Source organism: Xyrauchen texanus, chromosome 2, assembly GCF_025860055.1.
Source record: "Xyrauchen texanus isolate HMW12.3.18 chromosome 2, RBS_HiC_50CHRs, whole genome shotgun sequence".
In the NCBI taxonomy this organism is placed as follows: domain Eukaryota; kingdom Metazoa; phylum Chordata; class Actinopteri; order Cypriniformes; family Catostomidae; genus Xyrauchen; species Xyrauchen texanus.
In genome coordinates this window covers 2392542-2410386 of record NC_068277.1, presented here as the reverse complement: position 1 = coordinate 2410386, position 17845 = coordinate 2392542, and the positions used below count along the sequence as shown (strand labels likewise).

The window sequence follows — 17845 nt, the reverse complement described above, 5'->3', positions numbered from 1 at the left end:
CACACGCGCGCACACACACAGACAGACACACACGCGCGCGCGCACATACACACACACTCACACGCGCGCGCACACACATACACACACGCGCGCGCGCGCGCACACACACATATACACACACACTCGCACACAGGTGATGTAAGATCGGTGTTGTCGGTTCATGTTTGGCAACACAACTGGAATCTGATGATATCGAGTGATTGTGCTGCAGGATTCATCATGAGGACGTCGCTTTTCTTTGGTCTGTTGCTGTTTCTGACAGAAACATGTTTGGCACAGAAGCCACATCCATGCCGTAAGTGTGTGAATATAACACTAAATAACTCATTCATACCGTCATGTACACGGTAAGCATGTTTATTGTGTTTATATATATATTATAATGGAGTTTAGCGCGTCTGTAAAGTGTGAAACAGGTCCGTGAAAACCACATTATTCTGTAGTTGGGTGATTCTTCAACTATGGTACTCTCTGAGCTAGACAGTTTCAGAAAATAAAAACATTTCTACAAACAGTTTTTTAGTATCAGTTGGTTTCTCAATCTGTCTAGAAACCTTCCCTTAAGTTGGCTGTGATGATTTGTATTGAATAATATATATATATTGCCATTTTTATCTGACAGTCCAAGAAAACGGTCATTTCCATCACATAGCAAAACGTGTTTTGAAGAGAAAATAATTAAAAATCTTCTGTTATAAATATATTTTATTAAACAGCACACACATCTCTGATCAAATTTGTAATTTATTTATTTTTCAGAAATGTAACTGTAAAGATTTTCCAACGTTTACACTAAAAAACACCTAAAACTAGATCACTGGAACATTTCATTTACTTATCATAGCTCAAAATCATGTATTTCTCAAAGTGTATACACATGCCTTACCCCTAACTGCACAATTATCAACACCACTGAATATAGTTGGTTTGATTGTATGTTTTTATATGTTTTACTTTAAAATATGTGTTGTGGTGGAAATGACATGGCGTGGCGGAAGAGACCGTGTGTGGCGGAAATGACAAAGATAGGCAACTTCCAATTAAAAACAATTTTTCTACTGCTCTATGTGGTGAACCAGAGCAAATCAATAAGCAACAGCATTAGTGAACAAAAACATATCAATATTTGTAAATGAAAAACAATGGAAAAACATGAATGTGTTAAAAATCAGCAAATAATTTCTTCACTGTTTTCTACATGCTGAACTAGGACAAACTAGAGCAAACCCTTTATGTCATCATTACCTTAATGTAACCTTAATATAACCAGTTGAATAACAGATAAAATAGGCAATATTTTGAAATCGAAAACTTAGCCTATATGCTGAACCAGAGTAAACACTCTGTACTTAAACGTTACTGACATGTGTGTTATGTCGTAAATCCATGTACTGTCAAACGTTATCATGTGGAATAACAACTTGAATCTGACTAAATAGACATTGTATTTGCTAAATACTGTATTTGTTAAACTTGCATGGCCAGAGGTTCAGTTATGTTTCATGGTCAAGAACAGAGCATATTTCCTTCCAAACTGTTGGCTCCACCATCACATGCCTCTTTGTTACTGGTGGAGGCTCTGGGACCAGCCTGATCACATCTTCTGGCCAGTACCAAATTACATCGTCTCTCATAGGCCAGAAGAATTTGTTTTTGCCAATATGACTCATGGTTCTCACCAGAGCACAACCCTCAGGGTCCAGATCCTGTATAATGCCAGAGTAAGGATCCCCATCATACCGTACCACACACCAACTTCCAATCAGTCCCTCATGCAGGTCTATGATGGGTTGAGAGGTGCTGGTAAGAGTGCTTGAACTGGTGATCCCAGTGGTCTCCACGTTCTGTGCTCCCAGTATGTTGACATTATTGAGACCAAAACACTGGCAAGGATGGGGATCTGCACAAAAGCAGTGATTTAACAACACCTTGTTGCTTTTTCTTCAGGTATCTTTCTCGGTCCTTCTTGAGGGACTCTGCATATTTAAGTGGATCTGATTTTATTCTTTCTCTATATGATCTTGACATCTGTGCTGTGGTATTGCTTGCCATCTTAAAGAAAGAGCCAAGACATCATGTCAAACTTACTTATCTATTGTTCTCTTATTTACAACAATATTGTAACAATAGTAAATAATAAAATATAATTAAGTTAAGGTAGTAAGGAAATATGTATTTTTTTACATTAAAGTTTTAGTATTATAGCCCAAAAAATTAGCTGTTTAGCATGAACAATGTCATTTCCACCACAACCTGTCTTTACCACCACATTGAACACCGTGGTGGAAATGACATTTCCCCCCTTTCCCTCTAAAATATCATGCTATGTTAGCCTGCTAATATTAGTTTTAGAGTTAGCATTAAATATACACCAATTACACATTATTAAATTAAATTTATCCAGTTATTTTTACGTCCATGTGAAATATGAGCAGTTTGGAAATGACGACCAAAAAACATTCTCAGTTTTAGTGATATTTACCTTGATTTTTCTTCTTTTCATTACTCCCTGAAGAGGTCACCCTTTCACCCAGCCATGTGTTCCACTGCAGAGTTTCTGTTGCTATGGTTACTAAGTATACACACCTAAAGCAATGATCCCAGGATTCTATTTTGTACAGTGTGGTGGAAATGACAGTGAACCCAAGGGACAAGGGTTCTACTTATGAAAAATATAGGAAAATGTGAATAAATATTGCAATATATAATATGTATAATTGAAATAGACATTATTTTATCATTTTTACTTGAAATCTACATTATTTAAATATTTAATTTAGAATTAAGCAAGGTTGAGGGTACAAAGTCTGGCTTAGGGACAGAGGGAACAGTAAAAACCATGCATAAAAGGCCTCATATTATATAATAAAAAGAATGATTGACCCATGATACATTTTTTATAAGTTCCCCTTAGGGTGAAGTAAATGTGACAAAAACAAAAAAGAAGAAATGTTTTTTAGATTTTATTATTTCATCCATGGACAAGAAAAGTACCATAGTTAAAGAATCACCCAGTTATAAAACATACGTAACGTTTTACATAATACTGTCAAACAAGGAATAAAACATGCTTAACTCATATTAAAAGCACTATATGGCTTATTCGCTTTGATATGTAATGATGTTATACAACTTAAAACTGCATTTCACCTACTTAACAGAATCAGGAATGCCAGAAATGTTGTTTTTAATGACCTGCTGATGTCAGAACACCTGTAATGCATTCACACATGTCACGTGACTTATATCATGACTGTATTTTAATATTTCTTTAAACTTAATATAGGACAAATACACCAAACTGTTTTAAATACATAAACACGCCATGTACTGTTATAGGTGTGTGACATCATCAGGTCACATGACCAGGAAGTTAAATAGATTTGAATATTTTAAAAACAACATTTTCACACGCAAAGCAGTGTATGATGTAAAGCAGGTGTGTGTGTGTGTATGATGTAAAGCAGGTGTGTGTGTGTGTGTGTGTGTGTGTGTGTGTGAATAGATTGCAGGTCACATGTCACTAAATAAAACTAGCGAACGTTTCGGACGTTCGTGGAAAATTTGAAAATATTACAGAAGTTGTGTCAGATGTCCTGCAGACGGGACTGCGGGTAAAAAGCCAGGAAACGTTAAATGTACGTGTTTAATAAAATAATTCAACATATTAAATAGTTTTAAAAGTGAGAATTTAAATGTTTTATTTATGTACTTTGTTTGTTTGCCAACATTAAATTACATCTGTAAAATATAAATACCTTTTTAATGTAGTCACGGAATAATTTCTACACACTCGCGGCAAAATCGTCAGGATTCATACGACTTCTCGAAATTTGGCAAATTTGGGGGTCTGTATCTCAGCGAGTATTGATGCTGACTATCACACCTGGAGTCGTGAGTTTGAATCCAGTGTGTGCTGAGTGACTCCAGTCACCAAATTGTCCCGGTTGCTAGGGAGGGTCGAGTCACATGGGGTAACCAAATTGTCCCGGTTGCTAGGGAGGGTCGAGTCACATGGGGTAACCAAATTGTCCCGGTTGCTAGGGAGGGTCGAGTCACATGGGGTAACCAAATTGTCCCGGTTGCTAGGGAGGGTCGAGTCACATGGGGTGTCCCGGTTGCTAGGGAGGGTCGAATCACATGGGGTAACCAAATTGTCCCGGTTGCTAGGGAGGGTCGAGTCACATGGGGTAACCAAATTGTCCCGGTTGCTAGGGAGGGTAGAGTCACATGGGGTAACCAAATTGTCCCGGTTGCTAGGGAGGGTAGAGTCACATGGGGTATCCAAATTGTCCCAGTTGCTAGGGAGGGTAGAGTCACATGTGGTAACCAAATTGTCCCGGTTGCTAGGGAGGGTACAGTCACATGGGGTAACCAAATTGTCCCGGTTGCTAGGGAGGGTAGAGTCACATGGGGTTACCAAATTGTCCCGGTTGCTAGGGAGGGTAGAGTCACATGGGGTATCCAAATTGTCCCGGTTGCTAGGGAGGGTAGAGTCACATGTGGTAACCAAATTGTCCCGGTTGCTAGGGAGGGTAGAGTCACATGGGGTTACCAAATTGTCCCGGTTGCTAGGGAGGGTAGAGTCACATGGGGTAACCAAATTGTCCCAGTTGCTAGGGAGGGTAGAGTCACATGGGGTTACCAAATTGTCCCGGTTGCTAGGGAGGGTAGAGTCACATGGGGTTACCAAATTGTCCCGGTTGCTAGGGAGGGTAGAGTCACATGGGGTTACCAAACTGTCCCGGTTGCTAGGGAGGGTAGAGTCACATGGGGTTACCAAATTGTCCCGGTTGCTAGGGAGGGTAGAGTCACATGGGGTAACCTCCTCGTGGTGGTGATTAGTGGTTCTCTCAATGGGGCGTGTGGTGAGTTGTGTGTGGATCGTGGAGAGTAGCATGAGTCTCCACATGCTGTGAGTCTCCGCGGTGTCATGCACAATGAGTCACGTGATCAGATGCGCGGCTTGACGGTCTCGGAAGCTGAGGCGACTTTTTGACGATTGAGGCGAGTAACCGCGCCACCACGAGGACCTGCTAAGGAGTGGGAAAAGGGGGATAAAATAAACGACTTGTGCACGAAACTTGCTCTTCTGCATTAGACATCCGGGTATTTATACATGATGAAATCGTACGATCTCGTAAAAAATATCCAACTTAGATTGCTGAAAACAATCACATTTATCTAATAACATTATTATTTGTTGATAGTGTGATTTACAGCTTTATCTGAAGGAGACTATTGCGAGGAAAGATCGAGTGTGTCGAGAATCTCTCTTCACTAGTTGATTTGAAACGGTGAGATGAGTACAAATATCCCACGCGGTCTCTTAATACTGCATGAATATTACTTGCATGAGTATAGATGGGATCGACAGTGTTAGTCAAGGACATAAACATACAAATAAACACATCATGTAGATTAAGACCGATGACACGGATCTGGTTTCATCTCAGGTTCATTTGTTCATGGTTTAAAAGAGTTTTTCATGTTGTGCATTTAAATAATTCATCTGCAACTCTATTCACAGGCTCGCCGCCGCTGCTGTCCGGCAGTCTGAGTGTGGTGAGTAATGCAGGATTGTATTTTTGGGCTTTTGTTTGAGTAATTTTAGTAATATTGGACAATTAATGAAGGCTGGAAACTAAAACAGTAAAAAATCACATCCAAAAAAAATTCATTTTTAATATTAGCCTATAATAGAGGTCAATAAATATATACACATCATTATTCACCAAAGCATTTCTATATTTGTATATATCTGCATATTTTGCAATTAACTTACTTAAAATATATATATATTTTTAATAAGTGAGTCAGTGAACACAGAGTGCCTGCCCACTTTTCCTCCATCTTGTTTTAAAAGTAGCGTATTTTGTTTCATTTACTTCTTCCATAGAAATTTCGTAAAAACGTTAAACCACCATAAACCGAACCAATCAGCGCGAGGTCAATCTAAACATCTCAAACTGACAGAAAGACAAAGATGCAAGACTGTGTAGTTAACGTCTTTAATGAGCGAAGGAACTACAATCCCATGATGCATTGCGAATTACGTAATCAAATTAAAAACGATGGAAAAACATGAAACTATTCATTTAACGTTGTTGTTATTATGTGTGATATATCTAGATTTTATTGCAAAATATTCAGATATTTGCAAATACGCAAGTCATTTGAGAGCGTGGGCTGCAGAGCTCTTTTGGCGCACTTTGTCCACAGCGATGCTCTGATTGGTGGATTTTCCCCCTCAGGATTGTGGGTAATGGAATATTTAATTAGCTGTTTTGGTTCAAATCAAAGATGGTTGTGATTCACCTCAGGGCTGGTTGGTTCAGATCCTGGCGCACAACTGTTATGAACAAAGATGGCCGAAAAAGTGGGCGATCGCTGTTGCGCTCTATTGTTCTTAAACTTTCTCTCTTTTCTCTCAGAGTGCTAGAGACGGTCAGGACTGGGCGTTTGCTAAATATCGCTATGATGCTTTTGGGCAGCGTATCCGCTTATGGGAATTTGGACAACATGACAGCAAATCCTTCCATCTGAATATGCTGTTCCTCTTTCGGGAGGTAAAATAAAGTACTCACCATGTGAATTCATTAACCACATCTACACGAATGTCCATAAATAAACATGGTCAGCAGTAATTTACTGAAGACGCTCCTGAGATTTCCGTGATGTTCAATTCTTCAGTAAATATGACATGATGAAAGTGCTCATCGTCATTGCATTATTTCATCAGGGTGTCGTTTACACCATCGACCACAAGAACAAGACGTGTCAGAAGAATCCTCTCCACGCCACCTTCCACCCCACAGAGATTCCACGCAACGCCTCGCTGCTGGCACAGGTGGTGATGGGCAGTTCGTCAGCGCCAGGCGAAGGTCTGCTGGTCAACACCTGGACTGGAGTCGTACCTGAGACTCAAGGTGAAGTCACGGCACTTTTGCAGTGACACAGTCGAATACGGTTTACCTCATCGACACGTGCAGCTCTAGCTTTGCAAATGGATCCTGTGACCAAAGAATTTACTGGAATACTTTATTATTATTATTGTAGTTGTTAGTGATCAGGATAAACAGACAGACATAAAGATAAAATAAAACAGACAGACAAAGAGATAGATAGACAGGTAGACAGATATATGATAGACAGACAAATAGATACAGACAGACAGACAGGCAGATAGACAGACAGACAGGCAGATAGACAGAAAGACAGGCAGATAGACAGACAGGCAGGTAGACAGATAGACAGGCAGATATAGACAGAAAGACAGATATGTATTAAAGACAGACATATAGATAGACTGACAGACAGACAGGTAGATAGATAGGAATACAGACAGGTAGATAGATAGGAATACAGACAGACAGACAGGTAGATAGACAGGCAAACAGGTAGATAGACAGACAGGCAGACAGATAGACAGGCAGACATGTAGATAGATAGACAGGCAGACAGACATGTAGATAGACAGGCAGACAGACAGGCAGACAGGTAGATAGACAGACAGGCAGACAGACATGTAGATAGATAGACAGGCAGACAGGTAGATAGACAGACAGACAGACATGTAGTTAGACAGGCAGACAGGTAGATAGATAGACAGGCAGACAGACATGTAGATAGATAGACAGGCAGACAGGTAGAACGTTACAATTAGTCATGTTTTCACAGATTAAGCAACAAAAACGACTCATTTTCGAGCTACTCAGATTATCATAAATGTAAACGTAAAAACAAAACAAGTATCTATTTATATGCATTTATTTGTGTAATATCTGTTTAACCCTTTAATCTCTGAAGGTGTTTTTAAAAATGTCCCGTTTCAGTGGCATACCCAAAATTAAAGACTTCTAACAAAAAAACAAAATAAGGAGCATCAAGTGTTTGGTTTCATTGTAAAGAAAACTTTCTAATTATTTATTGATATCGATTATGATACATTCTGAGACGCTCAGCCTAAAAAACTGCTGAAAAATTACACATAATTACCGAGACATGATATATCTCTCGATGTAGATAATGTGGCTCCGAAAAACTGCTTTTGTTTTGTCATCATGTTGACTGTATCTGAGAACCTTTGTGTTGATATGACAAATCAAAAGTTCCAACATTACAAATATAATGTATCATAGTGTCCAAAAACATCTCCAAACAAATAAAAGATAATAATTGTACATAAGAACTAATTACACATGCAAACACAACAATGACTAAAGGTTTGCATAGCATGCACACATGATTTTAGTCATGAGATTTCACAGAATGAGTTTCATTCTGTGTCATCTGAGTCATCATTGAGTCTGTGTCGTGTATTTGGCGCCATCTCCTGGTGGTCATATGTAACATTGTGCTTCATGTGGATTATCTAATGATCTATACATCTGATTATCTTGTGTGTGGACTCGATTGACAGATAATCACAGACTCTAAATAATCATATGTGATGTTTTATGTACCCTTCATTTTTTGGTATATTATAAGGGAAAATGCAGCGTATTAGCAACACCTGTTCACATGTAACATGTATGTCAAAGACATATATTTATCTGTTACTCGCTATATTTGTGTCTGTGAGTAAAACAAATAGTCTGGTTGTATTTTACTTTGAGATCTTTCCAGCAACATCTGACACATGAATATTTGATCAGTTTGATGTTTTTACTGATGCAATAATAATAGAGCAAATTTTGTTTTATGAATTTTCAAAACTGAACACTTGTCAGTCGACCCATCTGAGCTTAAAGGGTTAAATATGAAACCTGAATCTATATCTTCTGTAAATTCAAATCAAGTCACTTTTATTTGCATAACGTTTCTCACAAATAAAAAAAAAATGATCATTTCAAAGCAGTTTCACAGAAAATAAGATATTAATGTGTAAAATAACTGATAAATGTTGATATTAATCCTAAATATGAAAATTAAATATAAATGTTAAATCTAAATTTTGAGCTAAAGGTTTAGAGAGCATGCAAATGAGTGCTCATTATTATATAATAAATACATTAAACATACCGTATTAAAGTAATTCATGTTATCTCGGCATTATGTGTGATTAAATGAAGACGATCACATTTAGAAATGTTGGCTACTAAAATTGCAGTGAGACATTGTGCTTGATTTCATTGTTTGTTGAATGTTTGTAATTGTTGCATACATTACGTTTACATTGAAGTACTTTATTCACAGGTAAATACCTAGCAACAGTTACCGAGTTCGGATGCATCCCGGTGTCGACCTTATACCACTCAGCGGAGACTGGATGGGTGGTCACGACGTGAGCCTTTATATGATACTTTGCATCTATTTCCTGTATGAAGTTATGATGTAATATTAATAACTGTTGTATTTGTTCAGATACTTTGACGCAGTAAAAGGGATCGAAGACCCCGATCAGTTCATTCCTCCGTCATTCTGTACTGACACACAAACAGAAGACAAGACGCTTGATTTCTTCAGCGGCTTTCTCTGAGGAACATCTACAACAGGAATGTGTTGAAGCAGTGATTACTATAATATTAATAATCAAAAGAACATCCAAACACAATCTGTAGTCGTGCTCACTTTCCATAAAAGCACTTTAATCATTTAAGGAAAAATAAAAGTTTTATGCTTCAAACATTTTGTCTGTGGTGTGTAAATCTTGAATTTCAGCTTGGAGACGACTAGAAACGCTTCAGGATTCCATGTGTCCTGGAAAACCGGGAATTTTACAATGCAGTTTTTCCAGACATGGAAAATATTTTAGCGTAACAAAGCTGTTAAAAGGTTGTAACGATCGGGACTTGGGATGGGTGTCATTTTGTCACTTGGCGGCAGGGACGGACTATGTCTTGCAAAGGCCCCGGGGCCAATTATCTCCAAGGGCCCCCTTCCAAAAGTTACCCTTCGTTTTCATTGTTGATGGATTTTCGAGCAGGGGGTTTGCGTAACCTTAAAGCTAAGGGCCCCCCGGTAGTCAAGGGCCCCCCTGGGCAGTCATGGGCCCCCCTGTAGTCATGGGCCCCCTGGGCACTCAAGGGCCCCCTGTAGTCAAGGCCCCCCTGGACAGTCAAGGGCCCCCAGTAGTCAAGGGCCCCCCTGGGCAGTCAAGGGCCCCCAGTAGTCAAGGGCCCCCCTGGGCAGTCAAGGCCCCCTGGGCAGTCAAGGGCCCCCTGGGCAGTCAGGGGCCCCTGGTAGTCAAGGCCAAAATATGTTACTATTATAGAAACGTAATATTTACTTTAATAACAATGTAGATATTTAGTAAAGTGCATCACATTTTGTTGAGAGGATTTGATAAAAACAATGTAGTTTTATGTTACACATAACTGAAAACTATTCAAATAAAATATAATGATCTAAATTAATTTCATTTAATAATAAATTCCGGATATAAAAATTCAGTAAAAATAACCGCGACCTCTCGTGTGTGTTTGCTTGATATTCCGCTGAAGAGGGACCCTCAAAAACCCCAGATGGACCACCGGCGTGAGCTTGTGCCGATCATCGTTACAGTTCGGCTTCAATGACTTTTAAATCTAGAGAGATTCATGGTCAAGTTTGGCACATGAGTGACTTCAGACACACTGTAACTTTGTTTCCACCTTTATTGCAGTTGAAGAAACGTGTCAAATGCATAAACTAGTAAAACACTGCGTGACTGGAACAGCCCATGAAACGACAGGACATCAGATATTTGTGCTTTACCCCGTGAGAATTATTATAACAATGTTTCCAGAAGTTTTATCTGTTAATGCATCTGTTATCGGTGCAGATCTACAGCGGCCGACACTTCAAACGTGTTTCCAGTAAAATATCTTCATATCAGTTTCAAAATGAAAAGAAAAGTATTTCAAGAAATCTTCTATTGTGAATTATCTTACGCAAATATAACATTTAAGATGTTTTACTGGAAAACGAGACAAAATACTGAATTATTAGAGTATTTGTCGTACATTTATCCTCTTTAAACAAAATCATAAAGTGAAACCAACATCCAGATGATTACGTCAAAACAAAAACAAAAGCATGTAAATAAACCAATCTTGTATTGCAAGCTTCATGTCAGAGATCACCTGTGAAATTAGGGACTGACCTTTGACTTCCTATGATGTGATTGAATTCGTTTAGCGGTTCTCACGCGACTATCTGACGTGTGTTTGGCAGTTGATGCCTGATTGGTTTCCTGAGTGAGGGGGAAGGTCTGATTGGTGGAGCGTGTGGGCACTAAAAGCGTTTAAGTCATGAGGAGGCGGTGCACGTTCTGCAGCTGCTGCTGTGATAGGACGAGGCAGTGCGTCTGTTCTTTACCGCGAGCACATGGGATCATCACTTTACCCACCAACACAGAGCCGCTCTTCTGCTCGTCTTTCGCCTGAGAGAGACACAAGACGGTTAAACATCAGGAAAACATTCATATTTCCCCCCGAAATCAATCACAGATAAAACATTCGATTGTGCATAAAGAACATTTTAATTAAAGGCAGTCAGAACACAGAAGCCCTGAACCGTAAGCGGAGTAAAACGTCACCAGGAACTTCTGTTTTTAGGAGTCTTTGTGCCTCTCTGAGTCCATGAGCGACAATTTAATCACAATTCTTAAAGCATTTGTTTTTCTCTGAAATATTTTTTTATTCGATTTTTTTTCTTTCTAAATGTTTTTTTTTCTTGCTAACGAACAAGCCTGAGATTGGTACCACATGCTAATTGTTAGCTAAATAAATAAATAGCCTGTGTTGCCTCTTGTAGAGGACAGAAAAAAAATTTAAAAATAAAATAAAAACAACTGCCCAAGAATTAGTATTTATTTGTGTGTGTGTGTGTGGATAAATAAATACATAACAATAATAATAATAATAAAATGGTAGGATATAGGCTAATATATATATTTTTCCAGCTTGCGCTTCAGGGCTTCCATAAACAAACACTATAATGAAAATATTTCAGATGTAGTTTTGTATTGATTTGACCAGCACACTTTATTGGCAGGTTCTACACGCTGCCTTTAAATCAGTCACACTAAATAAAACACACCATTAAAATCACGGTTGACAATAATGAAAAGTTTAATGGCTGAAGGAAGCGCTGTGGGGAATGTGCTTCATTAGGAAGCATTAATATTGTCTGCCTCATATCATTTGTTAAATGTTATTATTCGATGAGTTTTTATGGGATGTGTGTGTGCTGTTATTGTTTATATCATGTGGCTATAGTGAAGATACGTGTGTCATCTAACCTTGACAAAAGGTGCAGAGGGGAATGTGGCGAAATCAGATGGCACGCGGGCACCGGGCTGCTGAGACACGATGTGTTGCGATACTTCACCCTGAGAACATTATAATATTATTATTAATACTTCATCATCAATATAACTGGGATCAGATATTATCAGACTGACCTTCAGTTTCTCCAGAGCGTCACTGAGAGATTTCAGTCTGGCCGTCTGTTCCAGTAACTGAGCGCTCGCACTCGCTGCAGAGACACACAGAGATTAACACACACGCACACACACACACACACACACACACACGCGCATCACACGCACACACACGCGCATCACACGCACACACACGCGCATCACACTCACACACACACGCATCACACACGCACACACACACACATCACACACACGCGCATCACACACACTCACACGCGCATCACACGCACACACACGCGCATCACACTCACACACACACGCATCACACACGCACACACACACACACATCACACACACGCGCATCACACACACTCACACGCGCATCACACGCGCGCATCACACGCACACACACACGCATCACACACACACAAACACACGCGCATCGCATCACACACACGCGCATCACACTCACGCGCGCACACGCGCATCACACACACACACACACGCGCATCACACGCACACGCATCACACACGCACACACACAAACACACGCGCATCACACGCACACGCATCACACACGCACACACACAAACACACGCGCATCACACGCACACGCATCACACACGCACACACACAAACACACGCGCATCACACGCACACACACGCATCACACACACGCACACACACACGCATCACACTTACCATTTCATTCATTATATAATATTTATATTTCATTTTTACATCAAAAACAAAGCAACACCTTTGAATATAATATCAGCAAAACCTGCGACAAGAACCTCATTAGAATTATTATTATAATCCCTCCTAAACAAAATTGCAATAAAATTACAACAAAGAAAGGTGATATTGTGTTGGCTGCTCCCAAACGGGTCAAATCATTTTGGTTTATGATGTTTTGTATGCTTTAGAAATACTGTTGTTTGTTTTGCTTTTCTTAAAAATAAACAAGTATTTTCAGAAAACAAAATGCAAATATCTAATCAAATGTATCTTGTTTAAAGGATGTTTCTATTGAACAATAAAACAAAATAATAATTACTGAAAATATAATTTTTGCAGTCCATATAAATGAATATCAAGTATTTGAGGCGTGAAGCGTGCGAGGTGTGATGCGTGTGATGAACGTGAGCGAGGAAGTTGGACTTCCTGGTAAGTTCTGAAAATATGCGCGACTACTTTATTCCAGCTATTGGTTGAACTTTACTATGAACCAAGTCGTAGAAGCCCCGCCTCCTGTCCTTTTCCGGAAGAGAAGCGGGAATACTCGCGGGTTCTCGTTACTCGTGTGAGCAATGAGAGGCAAAAATTCTCTTTACGTTGTATGTGAACACACCATATGTCATCGTGGTGGCGTAGTGACTCAGGGAGGAGGATGAACCTCAGTTGCCTCCGAGACCGTCAATCCGTGCATCTTATCATGTGACTTGTTGAGTGCGTTACCATGGAGACATAGCACGTGTGGAGGCTTCACGCTATTCTCCACGGCATCCACGCACAACTCACCACACGCCCCACCGAGAGCGAGAACCACATTATAGCGACCACGAGGAGGTTATCCCATGTGACTCTATCCTCCCTAGCAACCGGGACAATTTGGTTGCTAAGGAGACCTGACTGGAGTCACTCAGCACGACTCCAGGTGTGATCAATACTCGCTGAGATACACAGACCACTTGCTATTTTGCTAATTGTTTACTTATTTGTATTTTTATTCCTTTAGTTTAAGTTTACGGTGTTTATTTTTATTTTTGATTGTTTGTTTGTTTACTTTGCACTAATTATTTTATTGACGTTATCAAAAACACTTTTATAACTATGATAATAATTGCGGTGTTCTCACACACACTCACCTGGTGTTTTTCCGGTGATGTCGACGACTTTAACCCCCGCACTCATCTTCAGCAGGTTGCTCAACAGCAGGTCTGTTTTACGGTACAGTGATCCTGAAACTCCGTCTGGTACGGGACCCTCTTTCATCACACCCGTCATGTTGGGCACCTTCAGCAGAGGCAGAGACGCCAGCTGTGCCCGCATCTGCTCAGCCTGTGAGCAGAGGTCAAAGGTTACAATCTGACTGTTCAGCGCTTCAGATCCAAATGAACAGATGTTTGTTGTGTGTCAGTTGATTTCTCTCATCAAACGAGTGACTTTCTACCTGCCGCTCTTATTCGGTGTTCTTTTAATTCAGTCGAGTGCTGATTTTACTTAAAAAGAATAATCAATAAAACAGCATGAACTGTGATGAGTGTTTGTGATGTGTTGATGTTGAACGACCTTTAGTCTGTAGTTTTCACTCTTCATATTTTTGATGGCGAGTCGCTGCACGTCGATCTGTTGTTTGAGGAGAGGAGAGTCCACGACCTGAACTACACCTGAAACTCCAGCCGTACCTGCCGACAGTCCACCTACACACACACACACACACACACACACACACACAGACACACAGACACACAGACACACACACACACACACAGACACACACAGACACACACACACAGACACACACACAGACACACACACAGACACACACACACACACACACACACACACAGACACACACACACACACACACAGACACACACACACACACACACACACAGACACACACACAGACACACACACACACGTTAAAGGTCAATACAGGTCAACAGGAAATATCAATGTGTGGGTTTACTCATATCCTTTTAGACAACATTAGAAAAATACAGAAAGAATATAAGCCAATGAAATGACATCATTTACACAGCAAAGCAAAAGTGAGTGTGTGTGTGTGTGTGTGTGTGCGTGCGCGCGCATGTGTAAGTGTGTGTGTGTGCGTGTGTGTTTGTGCACATGTGTGTGTACCAGCTGCAGTTCCCGTGACAATGGAGGCAATGCCAGATGCTTGTGGTCCACGGAAACCCTCTGCGGCTCGTGATTGGTTGTTGACCCTCTGTTTTAACTCCGCCTTCTCTGATTCCAACTGATCAATATCTGCCTGCAGCGCGTCCATCGTCTCCTCGAACTCCCTGCAGAGAAAGAGACTATGTTAGACAGGTGTCGCAGAACAAGCACGTTTTTGTAATTCCGTAAATCCTGACTCATTAATAAATTATATGCGAAGAAGTCTTTCTGAAGAATTGACTGAAACACAAGTTGGCCAGTGAATCAAACTAGATTTATTAATGTCTGACGAGTTAATACTTTAAATTCTGAAAGTGTTTAAGATTTTACTGTTGTACAGTTGCATACCCAAAATGAAAGGCTTATAACTCGACAAGACAAGAACTTTTCACTTTTGTAAAGGTGCGTACACACTGCCAGCGACATCGCGCGCGACAGCAACTCAATACCATTCATTTTCAATGCGAGCACAGCGACTTCCGGCGACACGAGCTGTCGCGACCGTTGGCGCTAGATGTGGGCGTGTCCAGCGACGCGACAAAGTTGAGAAAAGTTCAACTTTGGAGCGACTAACGGAAGCGACAGCCAATAGGAGAGACGACGGGAGAGCTCACGTGATCCTTCTCTCTCTCTCTTAGCTCCTGCAGTAACGGAAAGATGGATGAAAGGCTAATTCTTGTTGTTAGAAATTTCCCAGTGCTCTATGATATGTCTCACCCACGTACAAGGACATTTTTAAGAAAAATACTGCGTGGAAAGGTGTATCTGAGATCACAGGGATTTTATGGACCGGCATTTGCATTTTCGCCGCAGATAAACAGCCGCTATGGCAAACAGCACGCCTTGTTTCTCATTCATCTTTGATTTAAAGCATTTTATGTACTGATTCCATTTATATTTAGTCTTTTCCCTCCAAAATGTTTGTTTTTAGTGGCAAGAAAAGCGATTCGCTGTCAACAGCAATGGAATGGCATCTGTGAATGTCATTTATAAACGTTACTAGGCAACCAGTAGTGGGAACACCCACTAGCGACTTCACCGCCAGCCACTGGCGACCTGCAGCGATAAAGTCGCTGGCAGTGTGTACGCACCTTAATGATATTGATTGTGATACTGCCACAAATGTAATTGTTTAATTATTTAACATGATATATCTCTGGGTGTAAATAATGTGACTCTGATAAACTGCTTTTGTTTTGTTCTCAATCATGTCGACTGTATCTGAGAAAACATTTGTGTTGATACGACAAATCAAAAGTTCCAACATTACAAAAATAATTGATCATAGTGTCCAAAAACATCTCCAAACAAATAAAAGATAATAATTGTACATAAGAACTAATTACACATGCAAACACAACAATGACTAAAGGTTTGCATAGCATGCAGACATGATTTTAGTCATGAGATTTCACAGAATGAGTTTCATTCTGTGTCATTTGAGTCATCATTGAGTCTGTGTCGTGTATTTGGTGCCATCTCCTGGTGGTCATATGTAACATTGTGCTTCATGTGGATTATCTAATGATCTATACATCTGATTATCTTGTGTGTGGACTCGATTGTAAATTATCCCATCAACGTGCGCTACCTGGATGTTCAGGGTGCGTTCACAGAGTAAAACATTGAAAAACAGAAGATACCCATGCAAAAACACGTTTAGTGTGAACGGCCCCTAACTCATCCGTTCGTGTGTATCTGTGAGAGTGGCCCAAAAAAGTTCAGAAGGCCTGTATAATTTCTCATAAATAAACCTGAAATCAAAGTCTTAGTTGAAAAACTGACCCGAACCCGGCGGCATCTAAAGTGAACCTGAGCGCGCTGACAACAGCGTAATCGTGTCCCAGAACAACATGTCAATCAAGCAGTTTCTGCTGAGATATCTCACAGGGCGAACAATTGCGTGGTGATTAAACTGCTACTGTCCGGGCCCCCCGAGAGCCCAGGCCAAAAGGTCCAGTTGTCCCCCTATATCGCCGGCCCCGATATTGACAACACTATTTATGTAATAATGAAAAGTTCGTGTCCCTCATCCGTTAAAGCACACTGAAGGCAAAGACACACAGACTCACTTCTCCTTCTTCTTGAGCAGAGAAACGGTGTCGTCAAGTTTGGTCTGGATCTTCTCCACCCGCTCATCTGCGTCTTTTGTGGACGTGTCCAGCTTTTTCTCCAACAAACTCAGTCGAACGTTTGCTTCACTCAGCTCCTCGCCCTGAGTCACACGAAACAAAGGAATGCATTTATGTGTCATGTTCTCATATCACAATTTAATAACTATTTATTACATTTCTGTATGTGATTCAGTTGAGTACAAAACCAAATACTCTTTATAGATATAATTCATATTATTACTCCAGGAAGCATCTATACATTTAAAAGAGGAAAACAGATTATCACACCTTGATTTTCAGGGATTTCTTCAGTTCTTTGATGACAGTTTCTCGATCTTCTAGTTTATTTCCCAAACCCTCTGCATCTGTCATCTCTGCCCTCACAGCTGATGAACGGATCTCCACTGGTGGATGCTAGACACACACACACACAGACACGCGCACACACGCACGCACG

At 40.3% G+C, this 17845-nt stretch overlaps 2 protein-coding genes across 4 annotated transcripts in view; one reads left to right on the top strand and one right to left on the bottom strand.

Annotated features, from left to right (window-relative positions):
* The first annotated feature begins 55 nt into the window (after window positions 1-55).
* epdl1 (ependymin-like 1) lies at window positions 56-9624 on the top strand. Its single transcript, XM_052140573.1, has 6 exons — window positions 56-295; window positions 5531-5565; window positions 6435-6569; window positions 6743-6929; window positions 9199-9286; window positions 9367-9624. Exons 1-6 carry the CDS (start codon window positions 187-189, stop codon window positions 9479-9481), a joined length of 669 nt encoding a protein of 222 aa, XP_051996533.1. The 5' UTR covers window positions 56-186; the 3' UTR covers window positions 9482-9624.
* Window positions 9625-10179: 555 nt separating this feature from the next.
* dctn1a (dynactin 1a) overlaps window positions 10180-17845 on the bottom strand; it is a 44301-nt gene continuing 36635 nt past the window's right edge. Inside the window, exons 21-28 of one of the 3 annotated variants that reach the window (XM_052140540.1) lie at window positions 17677-17802; window positions 17347-17489; window positions 15236-15399; window positions 14663-14793; window positions 14239-14431; window positions 12389-12462; window positions 12227-12316; window positions 10180-11365 (exon numbers count right to left, since the gene is read on the bottom strand). In XM_052140540.1, the coding sequence (XP_051996500.1) occupies window positions 11228-11365; window positions 12227-12316; window positions 12389-12462; window positions 14239-14431; window positions 14663-14793; window positions 15236-15399; window positions 17347-17489; window positions 17677-17802 (1059 nt within the window). In that variant the 3' untranslated portion in view covers window positions 10180-11227. The remainder of the gene's footprint in view (window positions 11366-12226; window positions 12317-12388; window positions 12463-14238; window positions 14432-14662; window positions 14794-15235; window positions 15400-17346; window positions 17490-17676; window positions 17803-17845) is intronic. The other 2 variants (XM_052140533.1, XM_052140538.1) reach the window with 2 other exon arrangements.

Bases quoted from the DNA above. Each gene is read 5' to 3' on its own strand.
- epdl1 (XM_052140573.1), top strand. From the start codon at position 187: ATGATATCGAGTGATTGTGCTGCAGGATTCATCATGAGGACGTCGCTT. The intron at 296-5,530 runs GTAAGTGTGTGA...CTCTATTCACAG, and splicing joins ACAGAAGCCACATCCATGCC to GCTCGCCGCCGCTGCTGTCC. The intron at 9,287-9,366 runs GTGAGCCTTTAT...GTATTTGTTCAG, and splicing joins ACTGGATGGGTGGTCACGAC to ATACTTTGACGCAGTAAAAG.